This window comes from Lipotes vexillifer, unplaced genomic scaffold (genome assembly GCF_000442215.2).
Source record: "Lipotes vexillifer unplaced genomic scaffold, Lipotes_vexillifer_v1.1 scaffold1837, whole genome shotgun sequence".
NCBI classification, from domain to species: Eukaryota; Metazoa; Chordata; class Mammalia; order Artiodactyla; family Lipotidae; genus Lipotes; species Lipotes vexillifer.
Window position 1 is genome coordinate 181,143 of NW_006773077.1, and position 18,264 is coordinate 199,406.

At 38.9% G+C, this 18,264-nt stretch overlaps 1 protein-coding gene across 1 annotated transcript in view; it reads left to right on the top strand.

The window, feature by feature from the left end:
* Positions 1 to 899: 899 nt before the first annotated feature.
* LOC103069784 (leucine-rich repeat and calponin homology domain-containing protein 3) overlaps positions 900 to 18,264 on the top strand; it is a gene marked incomplete at its 3' end in the record, with an annotated part of 67,641 nt that continues 50,276 nt past the window's right edge. The window contains exon 1 of the mRNA XM_007448012.1: positions 900 to 1,161. Coding sequence (XP_007448074.1) covers positions 900 to 1,161 — 262 coding nt within the window. The remainder of the gene's footprint in view (positions 1,162 to 18,264) is intronic.

Sequence of the window (18,264 nt, forward strand, 5' to 3'; positions counted from 1 at the left end):
GTGTGAAAGAAACAAGAATATGCTGAAGACTGGTTGCAGTATATGTGAGGTCTAATTGGTTTAAAATGAAGTGGTGGGAATTCCCTGGTGGTCCAGTGGTTAGGACTCCACTGTTTCACTGCAGAGGGTGGGGGTTCAATCCCTGATCGAGGAGCTAAAATCCTGCAAGCCACGTGGCGTGGGCAAAAAATTAAAAAAATTTTTTTAATCAAATGGAGTGGTATTTTCTACTTTTTCAGTAACTGAATGATTTAAAAAATATATATTCAGTTCTATATTTCCCACATGTAGATTATGGTCAGATCATTTTCTCTTCCTCAATTTTGTTTCCAAACTAAAATTTTAGACTTCAATGCCGTTCACCCAGCTTTGTTCAACAAAATTTTGCTTAAAGAACAGGTACTATTTAGGGTGTTTGTTTTATTTTCCTTAAGAAGCTATTTTGTACAAGGAAGAAGGTTTATACAACCCTTTCAATGAGAATTATGAAGTTTGGGAGCCAGGTTAACACTTATTTTTCCCTCGGGCAATAACAGTTAATAAATCCACAAGTCTCCATTAGGATCATTTGGCTTATAGAATGACAGAAGTCGAACGTTTCTCCTCTCACTGCCAAAGGTTTTGAGCCTTAATATTTAATCCTCCAGTGTTGAAGAAGGAAGGTAGAGAAATTCTGGTGAGAAGATTAGAGTAGGGAGCTGCTCCAGATTTGTGAGTTCCGTTTTAATTTCCCTTGGAAACCTCACGTGGGTGGAGGCCAGCGCCTGGATGTGTGGGGCGGCACCGCAGCCCTGCCCATCAAGGGACCCGTCCGGGGTCTGTAAGCCCCTTTCCCCGCCCACCCATCATCTGGCCGCGCATGCGCTGAGCCGGCGGGCCGGAGAGTTGTCGGCTGGGAAATGGCGGCCGCGGGCTTGGTCGCTGTGGCTACTGCTGCAGAGTACTCTGGCCCAGTAGCGTCGGGAGGTAACCTCTCCGTTGTTAACTGCGGCCCGAACTCCGGGGCAGGCCCAGGTCCTGGCCCGGGCTCATGGAGCCGCTCCCTCGACCGAGCGCTGGAGGAGGCGGCGGTAACCGGGGTGCTGAGCCTGAGCGGCCGGAAACTGAGGGAGTTTCCCCGGGGAGCGGCCAACCACGACCTGACGGACACCACCCGGGCTGGTGAGTGGGGTGGGGGGTATCCCTGCCAACAGGAGGCCCGGGGCGCGGTCGGAGGCCGCCGCAGCCGATGCGGAGAATCGCGGGTCGTTACGTTAACTGGTCCCATTACTCCTGGTCTGGACCCAGGTACCGGGGAGAAGCCGACTGCCCGAACCCACCCAGCCCTGGGGCCTGCGGGCCAGACCCCGAGCCAGGGGCGAGGCGGACAGCAGCATCTCTTGAGAAAGAGGGCCATAGGGGACTGATGGGGAGTGTTTTACTCTTAGAAAATTAATTTGTGCCGCTGCTGAGGTAGACCCTTGCTCCGCCCCGGTTTTGGCAGGCCCTTTCGTATTGGGGATGCCAAATTGACTTTACTAAGATTTAGGTTTGTAGCGCGCTCTTAATCGGAGTCGCATTGGTCGCTGCATTGTCAGGAAAGCATGACTCCCGCACAGGCGTTTTTATCAAGAGTTGTTGTTTTTACTGTGAACCCTAACGCTTTAACTTTTCGTTCTCCCCTTCGTCTAGGTGACTTTCCAAATATACTTGCAAAAATAACGAGAGCCCACCTTCAGACTCTCACTCCTTTCCTCTTTCCTCAGGCCCCCTCAAAAAATGTTGAAGGAAAGAAACTGTTTAGAAAAGATGCATAGGTTGCCTACCGTATCTGTATTTAATTCTTTTTAAAAACAAACATCAGTTTGCCTTATACATATTTTTTTAACACAGAAAAGAAAATAAATTAGGTAGTATTTGGTTTTCTTAGTTGTAGAGAACAATGTCTGGTTACTGAGGTGTTCAACATAATATGTTTCTCTTGTCTTTAAAATATAGCTTTCTCAGGGAATAGATTAAAAACAGTCAATCCCCTTATATATAGTGTGGTATGATGTCATTATTTTCATATACCTTTCCTAAGGTGTTAACTTCTATGTTTGTGCACTCATTAAAGATTGCTAAGTATTACATATGATTCACTCATTTTAGAAAGATAAGCAAAACTGTTACACTACTTCAAGAAACTATTCTTTCCAAAGAAACTTTTGCTCTAGTGTAAAATGGAAGGAATCAAATACCTATTTGTTTAATCTCTTTTTGGAAACAGTTGTACTGAATATAGTTTGTATTTTTTAGTGAACGACATTAAGATTAAATTTTCTTGCTGATGTAAATATGAGCAGCCACTTGCCTTTTGCATATATTCTGAGAGACAACATCTAAAATTGTCATTCATACCCCGGATTTCGCGATTCTGTTCAGGAGATGGCTGTATGGCATATGACTGTTCAGGAGATGGATAGCACAGTGATTTCATATGGGCATGAGTCATTTCAGTATTAGTACATTAAACGTGGAGGTAAAGAATACGTTGATTACAGGAGTTTATCTAGCTTACTATCTTACCTGCTTTTAAATAGTTCTAGGACCAGTGTGTTTTGCCTTTGAGAAATATTTTTTTAACTAACAAAACCCAAAGGCATTTATGAAGAATAATAAGTAATCTCAATGAATTTTTCCCTTACTATGCCCTGAATTTTTAATTTGTTATTATCCACACTTACTTTTCTTACTTTAATAGTTTCTTTATGAACCAAATTTTTTGTTGGTCGACATTTTATCTGGCCAGAAAAAGTGTAGAGGGGAAGAAAAAGATTACAAGGTACTTTATAACCTATTAGACTAGATTCATTTCTAACATGTTAGAAATATCACTTATTAAGTGTAAGAAATTTTTGGCAGACCTTGGTGAGTACAAAAATACTGAAATATTCTCTGAATTATTTTAAAGAGGTGATTTGATGTGGATAACATCATTGATTGAGTTTTCACTCTTTACTATTCATTGGTAGGTGTTTAAAATACATTGCCTTGTTAAATGCGTAACAACCAATGGATTAAATATTATTATCCCTCATTTACACATGAGGAATCACTCAGAATTTACAGATGAGTCACTCAGAGAGAATCGTATAAATAATATTAGTGGTAGAATTTCAGCCCAGTTCCATCTTACTCTTTTCTCTCCACTATGCCACACAGCCTCTTTACGTACAGATAGATATTACCATTCCTGTTTTTACAGATAGTGAAACCAAGGTTGGGAGAGAAAGATAATTTGCTCAAAGACCTGTAGCTAAAGGCCAAGGAAGGTGTTGTTAGCCAGGATTTGAGCCTAACTGAAATCCTGTTTGAGGTAACTCCAAAACCATAGACTACCTGTTACACAGGGTACTTTGAATTCAGACCCAACTTTTGTTAGCTAAAATGTTTTGTTTGGGCCCTATAGAAAATTTAAAGCCAAAAAAATTATTTGAATGTTATATTAAACTTGCCACACAGTCTGTTCTTTCCTAATATATAGAATGTATCTGGTAGAGCTGCTGTCCTTACATTTTAAGAAACAGCACATATTACCCATACCATTTATAACTTGACATGATTAGAATTCATCATGCAACATTTTTTTGAGGTTTTTCCCTCCTGTTTGTTTTAAAAGGTAGATAGATCTTTAGAAAAAGGGAAATATTTATTTGGGAATGAGTTACTTGATCCAGTGAACAAAGAAAATCTTAAAAGAAATCATGAAAGACTTTTGGGATCAGAAAGGTTGTAGCTTGGATTTGGGGAGGCAGAAATGAGAAGGAAGGCCATTCCAGGCAGTGGAATGGATCTCACCCCGACACAAGGGTGTGCACATAATTCAGGGTTAGCCAGTCAATGTAGTCCATCCCTCTGGCAACAGTGATGGTTCAGAGATAGGCACATTTTCCTGTCAGCACACGAGAGTGTTAATTTTTTATTGGAACTATTGAGAAAGAGGCATGCTTTGAACTCTGGGGTTGCTGAGAGAATAGAATGTGAACCTGGAGCTTGCCAATAAATTGAAAGCAGAGCCAAAAGATGGAAAGAATGAGGCCAAGTTCTGATGGTAACCTTTGAACTTTTGGATCAATAGCCAGGCCTTAAGTTAGCAGTATCCTTGGACTTTCAAATTATGCAAGCTAATAAATTCCTTTTATTGCTTATTCTGAGTAGACTTTTTGAAACAAAATAGGAGTCCTGACTAATACAGTGAGACTGCTCTTGATGAAGTTGTGGGGAGGTCAGCTTGATCAGAATAAATGGTTGGATTAGAGAATATGAGAGCTACCTTTTGCATTTGAGGCAGCTAGATTGATGATAGGTTTGGAGAGAGGGAGAGTAGTCAAGTCATTCATTCACCAAACATTTATTGACTAAGGGATTTTCAGGTGTAGATATACAAAGAGGACCAAGACACTCCCTGTCCTCAAAGAACTTAAGGGATCTAATGAAATAGAATAAATAGATGTAAAGATTATTTGAATTGTCTAATAATAGCAAAACTTTATGTGTAAGGCATTATGCTAGGTAATGCAGTGGAAACAAAAACAAGAAGAGACTCTAACCTGTAAGCATTAAAAATCTAGTAATTTGTTTGGCCGGCTACAATAACAATCCAGGAATGAAAAACAGAGATCACATTGGAAAATAAAAGTGTACAAATGCTGACTGAATTTATTTTTTTTTAAAGAGACAGAATGCATCAAGTTGACTGAGCTATTAAACCTGTAGGACTAGGAAGGTCGTAATGCTACTGATAATAATAATAGTGAACATTTATTGAGCTGTTAGCATATTCCAGGTATTGTACTAAGCTGTATGTATAAAATGCACATACAACAACCATGAGTTGTAAGTATTAGTTTTTTTTTTTTGTTTTTTTGTTTTTTTTTTTGCTGTATGCAGGCCTCTTACTGTTGTGGCCTCTCCCGTTGCGGAGCACAGGCTCCGGACGCGCAGGCTCAGCGGCCATGGCTCACAGGCCCAGCCGCTCTGCGGCATGTGGGATCTTCCCAGACCGGGGCACGAACCCGTGTCCCCTGCATCAGCAGGCGGACTCTCAACCACTGCGCCACCTGGGAAGCCCTAAGTATTAGTTTTAACCCCATTTTACATATGAAAAAATGGAGACTTGAGATTAATCTGATCAAGGTTACACAGCTAATAAATGACAGAACTGGGATTCAAATTCAGATACATCTGATCCTGAAACTTCTGTTTTTGATAACTAAGCCACTGACAAAGAAGTTTGCTACACAGTTTCTTTAGTTTGCCTGATACCTTTAAGTGTCTGGTAGCACATCTAGTTAATCTTCAGCAGCAAATAGAAATGTAAATCTGGAACTTTTAAGAGTGAAGTTAGAACTATAGCATAAATTTGAGACAGTCATAATGAAGAGTATCTGATTCTTGGAGAAAGAGGGTCACTGACAGCCATGGGGTACACCAGCATTTAAAAAGGCAAGAAGAGGAATCAGCCTGAGAAAAAACCATAAACAGAGTTTTGTAACCAGGCCTGTACTAGAGTTAGGAGAATCCTAAAGCCAAAGGAATCATAGTAACCATCTTAAGTTATTTTGCAGATGAGAAGCAGTCTCAAAGATTAAGACTTTGTTTAAGATTATATGTAGTGAAGTGGTGCTGTTTTACAGAAGGCAAATAGGGTCATAGTCGAAGGTGTAAGAAATCTTTTCTGAATGGAAGATCGAAAACAAGGAACCAAGGATTCAGCTTTGGGAAAAAGCCTGTGGTTGATGGCAGATGGGGAAGACTAAGATCACACAAAAAAAGGAAACAAATTGAGATGTAGTGGGTGAGCCAGGGTAACACAGTCTTATTGAAGCCGTGAGTGTTAAGGCTTTAAAGAATTACAGGGGGTGGGGGTGGGAGTGGGGGCGGGAAAAAAAAGAACTGAGTACTTATTTCCCATGTAAAGAAGAATGAGGAGTGCCTGAAGGCCATTTAATTTTTCAAAAAAGCAATCTGTAACCCACAAAATTATGGTTTTGTTAGTCTTGGAAATATGCACTGGAATGCCAGGTCTTAAGTGGAAATCATATTTTTCTTGGATCCTTATTTATGTATATTTTGTATCAACCACAGTATATGTACTGTGAATTTTTCTAGAACAGTGCTGTCCAATATGGTAGCTACTAGCCATAAGTGGTTATTAAAATTAAAATAAGTTAAAATTTGGTTCCTGGGCTTCCCTGGTAGCGCAGTGGTTAAGAATCCAGCTGCCAATGCAGGAGACACAGGATCAGGCCCTGGTCTGGGAAGATCCCACGTGCTGCAGGGCAACTAAGCCCGTGTGCCACAACTACTGAGCCTGCACTCTAGAGCCCGCGAGCCACAACTACTGAGCCTGCGTGCTACAACCACTGAAGCCCACGCACCTAGAGCCCACGCTCTGCAATGAGAAGCCACCGCAATGAGAAGCCCATGCACCACAAAGAAGAGTAGCCCCCGCTCACCGCAACTAGAGAAAGCCTGTGCACAACAATGAAGACCCAATGTAGCCAAAAATAAATAAATAAAATAAATAAATTTTTAAAAATTAAAAAAAAAATTTGGTTCCTTAGTTGTACTAGCCACATTTCAGGTGCTTAGTAGCCACATGTGTCATATTGGACAGCACATTAGACAGACCTATTGTCATGTTGGACAGCACAAATAATAGAATTTTTTCATCACAGAAAGTTATATTGGACAGTGATGTTGGGGCATACTGTCCTGAATAGAATTGAAATTTTCTTCTGCACATTATTTATTTTATAAGTCATACTTCTTTTGGCAATGTCTTTCTATATCTGTGAATACAATAAGCCACCATGGTCACTAGAAATGAAAACACCTAAATATGTTTGAGAAGGCCAGAGGCAAAGGGAGGAGGTAGCAGCAAATGGGGGCTCAATCATAATTACAAGATCTTTGCTAGCATCTCAGGACTGGGAGGGGATATATAATTTTTTCTTTTAGAAATATCTTGTTAAAGGCTGCTGTTTAAGCATGTCATCTTTGATAATAGGGGCATTAACTATATATCTGACACAGTTATCATCCACTGAGTATTATGTGTTCAAATCAGGAAGCTTCTAAGAGCCTTAGCAATAAGAAAAGAGTAGAAAACACCGAAGCTAATTTTATTTGATTAATCAGACTTTCAATTTAGTATACTTAAAAATCATTCCTTCCGATATTAAGAGTTGTACATGCTCATTGTAGTACAAAAAGTTATAAAGAAGACACTAAAGATCATTTGTAATTCCACTTACCAGAGATAACTGTTAATGAAGCCTGGTTTGAAGTCTTCAAACATTTTCTTCATGAAATATACATTCTCGGGGTTTCCCTGGTGGCACAGTGGTTGAGAGTCCACCTGCCAATGCAGGGGATGCGGGTTTGTGTCCCGGTCCGGGAAGATCCCACATGCTGCGGAGCGGCTGGGTCTATGAGCCATGGCCACTGAGCCTGCGCGTCCAGAGCCTGTGCTCCGCAACGGGAGAGGCCACAAGCTTTTTAAAAAAATTCTAAAAATGGGATCATACAAAGGCTGTTTTATCATCTAATATTTTTTCACTATATGAGATACAATATCAGAAAATATAGATCTGTAGCATAATTTTTAATAGTAGTCCACTATAGATATACTGTCTTAATTTACCCTCATGACACACTTTGGGATTGTTTTGACTCTCACCATTACAAATGATATTGCTGAGAGTAACTTAGTGCGTATGTCTTTGCAGACTTGTTTAATTATTTCCTTAGGATAAATTCCTAGAAATATAACTGATTGGTTAAAAGATAGGCACAGTTTTAGGGTTTTTTTTTAATACAGATTGTAAAATTGTGCTTCCAAAAGGGTTGCTCAGCTTAGATTTATACCTGTAGTACATGAGTTGTCTTCACTTTGCACCCATTGATTTTATTCTTTTTGATCTGTGTCCGTCTGATAGATGAGAGATAATATCTCCTTGTTCTGTATTCAGTCCATCTTGAGGAGTGTAATTTTTACTACAATAAGAAAGTAGTATATAAATACAAGGGGAAAATATTTATTTCTTCTATTTTTTTCTATGTCCTTTTGTCATAGAACCAGCTGATGACAAACAATCAGAAGCTCTTTGTGCAAGTATATAAACTCCTGTATATTTAATTTGAATTCCTTTGTAATTGTAAGAGTAACACATATTCATTATAGAAAATTTAGAAAAACAAAATACACAAGGTAGAGAAAGGAAAAAAGGAATAATACTACTGTATAGGTAAATCACTGTGAACATTTTGACATATTCTTCCAAGTTGTTTTTTTAATGCATGTATGTATATATGGAAAAACATGGTATCAGCTTTTTGTGGTTTGCTTATTTCCACTTCATAGTATATTAGAAATATTATGTCATATCTATTAACATTTTCTTATAATAGAATTGTAATGGTTGCAGAGTATTTAATTGTATCTTTGTACTTAACCAGATCCCTTTTATTGGGCACTTAGACTATTTCTAATTTTTTATTGTTATAAATAATACTATGAACACTTTATATATATAACTCTTTGCTTACATCTCTCATTATTATCTCTTATTGGATAAATTCCTAGAAGTGAAATTGTTCTAACAAATTATATGTAACTTTTAAAATGTTAAGTAAACATAATTTACAAACAAAATTACAAAAGCAGTTACTCATGGAAACAGTGTTGCATATTGTATGTAGTTCAACTAGGTTTATAGGCCACCCACAAAAAAAGTAATTTTTTTTCTAAACAGGAAAGTCAGCTTAACTCACATTTCATACCTCTTTATACCTAAAAACTGTGATCTCCCACATGTCTCTCTCTCTCTCTATATATAAGGAGTGTGTGTTAATGACACAAATTTTTATTGAAGTACCTCTAACCTCAGAGAAGATCTGGGGTATAGAACTTGAAGTTACCTTAATAGGGAACTTGAAATTTGAAGGCTTGGAATTTTATTAAGAATTCTACCCTATATTATATGTTCATGCTTGTTTTAATACAAATCTGTGGCTTCAAATTACCCACCATTAAGGAAGACCAAACCAAATAAGTTTCTATAATGTTTATTCTGTTGCTTTCTATAATCCACCTCTCCCCCCACCACCCCCAGTATGCTAGTTTCACAAGTATAGATATAATATTGTATATACTACTACTCTTTATAACAAGGTTTCCGTGGAAATACGCATATTGAATTGCAATGTGGGATGTTAAGAACACATCTCAGGAAACAACATTTATAACTCCCCTCTTATAGCTTTACCTCCTGTTTGGAATGAGAAATCCTAAAGCTCTAATATAGTCTCATCCACATGCTTCTTCCTTCTCTTCTGCTTGAGGAACATCACAATTTTTATATTGTACTGACACAATGGAAAAGACTTAAAAAGATTACTTGTGTCCTTCCCCACCCCCACTCCCCTCCCCTCCTGCAACAGACACATGTTTTATAAAGAGAAGCAGAGACCATGGGGAAGATCATGGCTGTTGGGTATAAAGCTGTCTGAAATAAGATTTAAATTTATCTTTGGGGAAAAATCTGACCTCACCTGTACTGGCATTGTTTTTTAAATAGGAAGGGTAAATAGTAGGATGGTGCCTTTAGGAGGGGTGAGAAGATGTGTCATGGATCATCACAAAATCAATGTTGAGACTAGAAGAATGGCAGCAGTGTTGGGGCCAAGGATTTGTTTCCTAGGGTTCATTTCCTTTTACCGTGGCTGTATTTGGGGGCTAGATGGTTAATATTATCGCATATTATAACGTGAAATAGGACTTTTAAGTAGTAACATACGTGTTCATTATTTTTTCAGTTCATTTATGAAGCAGTTATTCCACTGAAGCTCAGAAGAAAATATATGGTTAATATGGTAATTCACAAAAGGAACATTATTTTGAGTTCCTAAAGTAGCCAGTGATATCAAATGCATTGCTACTAATTTTAAAATCATAAAACTAGTCCTAAAAATTTAAGGCATTTCCTTACTTTTAACTTTCTCCCTTGCTCCTCTAAATTTGTAGATTTTTATTATTTGAAGGAAATGTTAAACCAAGGATTTTAACTGGTTAAACATATTTCTTACAAAAACTAGGTAATTGATTTTTTTCATTAAAAACGGGTTTTTAAAAATGACCTAAAATCATAGAGAGTGAAAATATAAGCCACAGAGTAAGAGATTTCTAATAAATACAAAAAACAAATGCTATCCAGAATATGTATAGAATTTCTACAAACAAGAAGATAACACAGTAGAAAACTGAGAAAACACTTCAACTAGTACTTCACTAAAGAGGAATTACAAATGACTGATAAATATGTGAAAACCTGCTCAATCTCATTAGTAATCAGGGAATGGAAAATAAAACCAAACTGAGGTACTTCTCACAGATTGACAGTACCAAGTACTAGAAAGAAAGTAGAGTTGTCCCTCAGTATCCTCGGGGGAATGGTTCCAGGACCCTCCACAGATACCAAAATCTGTGGATGCTCAAGTCTCTTATATAAAGAGGGCATAGTATTTGTATATAACCTATGCACATTCTCCCATATACTTTAATTTATGTCTAGGTTACTTGTAAGATTTAATACAATGTAAATGCTGTGTAAATAGTCGCTGGTGCATAGCAGATTCAAGTTTTGCTTTTTGGAACTTTCTGGAATTTTTTCCCCAAATATTTTCAATCCGAGGTTGGTTGAATCTGCAGATGCAGAACCCACAGTTACTGAGGGCCGACTATAGAGAAGTGGGGGCACTCATACGGTGCCAGTGGGAGTTGAAACATACTTAGTATACTAAGTTGAAAATACACATACTTTGTAAGCCAGAAATTCCAGGCTCTGAGGTACATACCCCAGAGAAACTTGTAGAAGTACACCAGGACATATGTATAAGAATGTTCATAACATTGTTCGTATTTGACAAAATAGAAACAACCCAAATGATCATCAATAGAATGGGTAAATCAGTTATGGTATATTTATGTGATTTCACAGCAGTGAAAATGAATAAGCTACAACTGCATGTAATTACATAGATGAACCTTGGAAACGTTGAGCAAGTGAAGTATATGACACTATATATGCAGCACAAATATATTTAAATAAAGTTCAAAAGCAAGCATAATCATTCATAAATGCTAAAACTAAAAGCGCAAGGAAATGATTACCATAAAAGTTAGGATAATGGTTACTTGTAGGTGAAAGGGAAAACGTTAGAGGAAAGGAGGCAGTGGGTTAAAGGTGCGTGTATATCTGAAGTACTGAAAATATTCTTTTTTTTCCTTTATAACATTTTTTCTATGCCATTTACTTGTTCCTTTTTTTATTATAAATTTATTTTATTTTTGGCTGTGTTGGGTTTTTGTTGCTGCATGAGGGCTTTTCTCTAGTTGCAGCTAGCGGGGGCTACTCTTCGTTGTGGTGCATGGGCTTCTCATTTGCGATGGCTTCTCTTGTTGCGGAGCATGGATTCTAGGTACGTGGGCTTCAGTAGTTGTGGCACGTGGGCTTCAGTAATTGTGGCTCATGGGCTCAGTAGTTGTGGCTCGTGGGCTCCCTAGAGTGCAGGCTCAGTAGTTGTGGCGCACAGGCTTAGTTGCTCTGCAGCATGTGGGATCTTCCGCGACCAGGGCTTGAACCTGTGTCCCCTGCATTGGCAGGCAGATTCTTAATCACTGTGCCACCAGGGAAGCCCGAAAATACTCTCTTCTTTAACCTACATTCACTGTATACTTATTTTAAAAATTGTATATTTATGGTTTATTTACTTTTTTCATATACTTCTTTGTTTAGGCTTACTTATTCATTCTTAACTCATGTATTACTCATAGCACCTCTTCTTTTTTACCTTCTCTTTTTCCATCTCCTCTATCTCTTTACCATCCCCCTTCCCCAGTCAGGCACTTTTCTTGCTTCACAATGAACAATATTTTTTACTGTCACAATGAACAATATTGTCTTTTTTCATACTAGATTGGGAGCTTCTTAAAGAAGGTATATTAGTTTTCTCTTGCTGAATAAAAAAATCATTATAGACTTAGCAGCTTAAAACAACATTCATTTATTACCTTACATCTCTATAGGTCAGAAGACTGGACTCAGCTGAGTTATCTACTCATGGTCTTACAAGACCAAAATCAATGTGTTGGCCAGGCTGAACTCTTACCTGGAGTCTTAGGGGAAGAATTTCCCGGATCATTCAGATATTGGTAGAATTCAGTTCCTTGCAGTTATAAAATTGAGGTCCCCATTTCCTTGCTGGTTGTTGTTTTGGGGCTGCTCTGAGGTTCTGGAAGCTATCCACATTCCTACAACATGGCCGCCTCCACCTTCAAGCCAACAGTGGTGTGTCCTGCTTGGAATCTGACTTCTGCTATCAGCCAGAGGACTCATTTGATGAGATTGGGTCTAGCCAGATTCTCTCTCTTTTGTTTAATTCAGAGTCAGTTGATTAGTAATTACTTAATTATATCTGCAAAATCCCTTCTGCCACATAAAGAATGTAATCAGTGTATATTTCATATTCACAGTCCCAGGGATTAGGGTGGGAGATCTTGGGGGCCAATTTAGGATTCTTCCCACCATAGACGGTTCTGTCTTATTTTCTTTTTATTGTACATCACTTAGTACAATACCAAATATCCTTTGAGTGTTTATTGTTTGGATGGGTGGATGAATGGATGGGAGGGTGAGTGAATGAGAGGGCAAAAACAGGAAATGAAGAGCTTATTCTCTTTCTTAGCTTAGGAAATAGTGACAACTGACTTCTTTGTGACTGGGTTTAATGAGGACCCTTGCGGCTTCAATGATATAGTAGGATTCAATCAAAACATTCTCAAGCATAATACCAGTGAATATACTTCCCTTTTATGTCAAAAGTCCGGTATTCAGACCCTCTTTAATTGGTGTCATAGAGGATAAGAGTGATGATGTTATTGATACATGTGCTAAGAGTCAGTACCCCAAAATATAACCAGTAGCAATTGAGAATTTTTAGGTGTTTGAAATTTTTCAAAATAGGACCTTGATTTGCTAATAAAAGAATTAAAACAAATTTTAAACTCCTTACAGTGAAGTAGGCTTTCCATGTATATTCGGTATTTATAACTTTGATAATTACAAGTTTTTGTAAGGCTCAGATATCCAAGGAGACTCTTAGCCTGGTAAATATGTGATCCTTTTTCTAGATCAATAACATTGTGATTTCTGGTCATCTATTATCAAGTGACAGACCATAGCCTATTGGTTCTCAAACTTTAGTGTGCATAAAATCCCCCATTGCACTTTTAAAAACATGTACATTCCTGAGTTGAGACCCTAGAGAGTCTGATTCAGGAGACCTGGGGTGGGGTCCATTAAGCTGCATTTTTAACAAGCAATCTGTTAGTTCTAGGTGCAGTTGGCCTAAGAGCTACCACTTAAGAAATTCTATAGACTCTGCTACTTTACTCTAAAATTCATTTAGGAAAATAGTAATTTTTCACTTCCTAAAGATATCTTGATTAGGTAAGCCAAAGATTTTATTCAATTGAAAAAAAATTTTTGAAGTATAAAATACAGACTTTATTTTGCAAAACTGGGTACTTTGATGTAGAATAAGCACTTGAAAGGTTGGTTTATTTGTTTTAAAGGTAATGTCACTGAAGAACTGTGTTGTTACAAATAACCAATTTACATGAAGAAATAAACTATGAAAATTGAGCATGTATGGTTAGTCAGGGTCTTAGTTACGAGCAGCAGAAACCAGCTGTGGTTATGAGTAGCCCACAGAATCTCTGGGAGGACTGGAGAACCAGGCTGGAAGGTTAAGTAACCAGGAATAATGCCCAAAATCATGTGCCAGAACTTATCCTGTGAAGACACCACAAGCATTGCCACCTGGGGACAGATACCTCAACTTGCACCACTAGCACCAGTGAATGATAATGGATAACTCTATATCAGCACTGGAGCATTTGCCACCACTACCTGTGAAAATTGGGATGTATTGTTTCCATTCTGCTTTCAGTTCAAGGTTAGGGGAGCATGTGTCTGCTTGGGGGAACCTAGATAATGTGCCTGTGCCCCTAGCTGCAAGAGAGTCTGGGAAAGCAAGCATACTGTGTGGCATTTTTCAACTTCTGTTCAGCTTTCTGTTTCAGAAAAGGAATAGTGTTTAGATCCTGGGCAGCCTAAAAAAATGGCATGTGTCTAACTACAAGTTATATTTAATACTAAAATCAGGTAACCAGTCAGGCCTTTAGTGGAGTGTATAATTATCGTAATGCACAGTAAACAATATATATGATATGATGATAGGCAGTTTACCGATTGTAATTAGTGTAACTTTTCTACAACTAAACGTTCTATTGCTTGGTTCAGTTGGGAGAGGAGGAAAAGATTATTAATTGACTCTTTTCAAGGGGTACCTTCAGTTTTCCTTTTTTTTTTTTTTTTAATTCTGAGAATACCCTCAGTGTCTTTTTAAGATCTGAAGTCTGCATTAATTTCAGAAGAAGGATGAACAGTGTTGCCTACCTCCTGTCCTTTCAATTGTCTGCTGTGCCCCAAATCCCAGTACCTAGGGACAGTATTCTATTGTCATTTTCGCCCTATATTAAGAAATTTTTGACAACAAATGTTTATTTATATATTATGTGCATATACTAATGTACTAAAATTATATGTATTATAAAATAGGCATGAAACATAAAATTTAAAGGAGAACTTAAGCATAAATAGAAATAAAAGTTCTAATGTTTTTCTTCCACACTCCAGTGGATCATTTGATGTAGCCCCTGGCTAGTAGGCTCACATTCCTCCTTTGAAGACTGCTGTGATTCAGACAGTGATTAGCCTCTTCATGATCTTTCAGTAGGAGAAAGGGAATTTTTTTTTTTTTTTAAATTTTTGCCTGTGTTGGGTTTTCGTTGCTGCGCGCAGGCTTTCTCTGGTTGCGGCGAGCGGTCTTCTCATTGTGTGGGCTTCTCTTGTTGCGGAGCATGGGCTCTAGGCGTGTGGGCTTCAGTAGTTGTGGCTCGCGGGCTCTAGAGCACAGGCTCAGTAGTTGTGGCGCACGGGCTTAGTTGCTCCACGGCATGTGGGATCTTCCCGGACAAGGGCTTGAACCCGTGTCCCCTGCATTGGTAGGCGGATTCTTAACCACTGATCCACCAGGGGAGTCCTGGAGAAAGGGAATTTAATGTTAAATATCCGAAAGCACTCTAGGCCGTACTTTGAGGCAATATGGGAAATGAGAGACCGTCTGAAGTATGGAACCCAAGGGTAGAGAGCCGTGACCTCTTGAAAAGGAAGGATATTAGAAGACAGAGACTTAAGGAATTTCTTGAAGCGATGCTATAGATGATGAGGGATTCCTTTTATAGCATGTACAAAACAAACCACTGTGTATATGAAGTGGGCTGAGCTGCTCCCATGGATTTGAAGGGGTGGGGTTGAGTAGGGTAGGGGCAATGTTACTTTGGGAGTAAGAAGATGTTTCTTCTCTGACTGCTTTTAAGATTGTTTTCCCTTTGTCTTTGATTTTCTGAAGCTTGATTATGATGTGGCTTTCTTTTTTTTTTAATATTTATTTGGCTGCGTTGGGTCTTTAGTTGCAGCACGCGGGATCTTTCGTTGCCGCGCACAGGCTCTTCATTGTGGCACGTGGGCTGTAGAGTGTGCAGGCTCAGTAGTTGCGGTGCGTGGGCTTAGTTGCCCCGCAGCATGTGGGATCTTAGTTCCCCAACCAGAAATCGAACTTGCATCCCCTGCATTGGAAGGCAGATTCTTAACCACTGGACCACCAGGGAAGTCCCTGATGTGGCTTTCTTTATATGTGTCCTACTTGAGGTTTGCAGAGCCTCTTGCATATGTGGATTGAAAAATTCTTGGGGCTTCCCTGGTGGCGCAGTGGTTGAGAGTCCACCTGCCGATGCAGGGGACACGGGTTCGTGCCCCGGTCCGGGAGGATCCCACATGCCGTGGAGCGGCTGGGCCCGTGAGCCATGGCCACTGAGCCTGCGCGTTCGGAGCCTGTGCTCCACAGCGTGAGAGGCCACAACAGTGAGAGGCCCGCGTACCGCAAAAAAAAAAAAAAAAGAAAAAGAAAAAGAAAAATTCTTGGTTGTTATTTGGTTTCAGTAACACAAGTTTTTCTGTTTTCTTAGTTGACAAATACTATTCAAAGTCATAATTACTCTTTTTGTTATGACTTGCTTTTCCTAGGGTACTATTATTATATAGTATCTTCTTTTGAAATTTTCAAGTATGATCTATGGGTCTATAAAGTTTTGTTATTCAGAGTGTGGTTTATGGACCAGCAGTGTGGCATCACTTAGGACCACGGTCCCCAACCTTTTTGGCACCAGGGACTGGTTTCATGGAAGACAATTTTTCTATGGACCAGGGGGTGGGGGGGTGGTTTAGGTGGTAATGTGAGCCATGGGGAACCATGGGGAGCGGCAGATGAAGCTTTGTTTGCTCGCCACTCGCCTCCTGCTGTGCAGCCTGGTTCCTAGCAGGCCACAGACCAGTACCGGTCTGCAGCCCGGGGGTTGGGGACCCCTGACTTAGGATTTTATGAGAAATGCAGAATTTCAGGCTCCATCCCAGAATTAGAGTCTGCATCTTAATAAGACCCCCAGGTGCTTATGAGAACATTACAGTTTTGAGAAGCGCTGCTCTACAGGTAATCAGGTAATTGAGGTTGCTCTTCTTTTCCCAGAAGGTCTCTGAGCTTAGTAAGTAGTTGACCCCAGTTATTCTAACCCCATGCCACAGAGGTCAACCAACTTGAGCACTCTCAACACCAGTCTGTTAAAAAAAAAAAAAGGGGAAAGGTGCAGTAGGCAAAGAAGAACGTTATGCCACCAGTTACTTTGTTCCAGGATATGATATGCTCATGATCTGGGCATATCATGGATATGTATATGGCTAGAATTAAATGTGATGTTAACAAGTCCTTTTGGACTGTGCCTTGGCTCAGCTGGGCCACTGCCAAAGTTACGCTCAAAAGGTAAAAAAAAAGCCTTAGTATGTCATCCTATAGGTGTAGTAAGGATGCCAGCTTGTGCAGAAACCCCAACCTGTGTCCACAGCTCAATCTTCTTGTGTTTTTTGGTCCCCACTTCTATTATGAGGATTGGGGCTTTCTACCCCAAATTGTTATACCGTAAGCAGGTTTTTATTTCTCATTGGATATTTGTTTCTCATATTTGCTTTTAGAAGCCTAATTATTACTGGTTCAGTTGTTTATCTTGCTTATGAAGACACTGTTTAGTAACAATAGAAACAATATTCTTGAGGTCAGATCAACAGCGACCAGCATAAGTTTATTAATTTTGCTGTCTTATCATAGTACTTGCAATTTGTAAACACTTCTTTATTTTCCAACATAACATAATGACAGACACAGCTTAAAGACTTTCTATAGAATCTGTATCTTGATTATCCTCTCCTTTTGTCACAAAAGAAAGACAGTTTTTCATAATAGGTATAGATTTCTTCACAGCACCCTTTATGTTATCTCTGCTTTTTAGGATCCTTCTGGACTTAAGGATTTCTTAGAGATTCAAGAAGTTTATAACTGGCTCTATCTGTTGTGTTCCATACTCGCATGTCACTGCCTAAACCCTTCCCAAGTGGGAGCCCTCCTCTTGAGCAAGCCTTTCCCCATCCCAGCATTGCTGCTGAGAACTTGAAAATTGCATTCCAAGAACAAAAAGATTTTCTAGATCCATCTTGTTTCCCCCCTTCCCCCAAATAAAGCATCTGTTATCTTTAAGCAGTCTTGGTTCCTTCTAGTGAGCAATAGGATACAAGATTACGATCTGTCTACTGGAGCCTCCTTTTATATCATTTCACGTGACAACTGATACCAGACAGGATGGCATCAGGAACAACTTAGATACTTTATGTGAAGGAGTAGAAACCTTTCAAAGTCATGAATGTGGACAATTTTTACTCCTATTTGAACAAATTCTTTTCTTACTCTAGTATTAAAGCTCTTCAGTTGAGTCTCACTTATGTTCTAATGTGAGTTACCAGCTTTTCCTTTCCTTCATACCAGTATAGTCATATTTTATGTACCGTGTTACTATATATTGTTATACCAAGCTATATTTTGAGTGAAAGTACTATCAAAAGCTTCAGAAATATTGACATTTAAATGTCACCTTGTGACTGCTCATTTTCAATAAATCTCATGTATATGATGCCACTGAACCCATATTTTTTTTTTTTTTTTTTTTTTTTT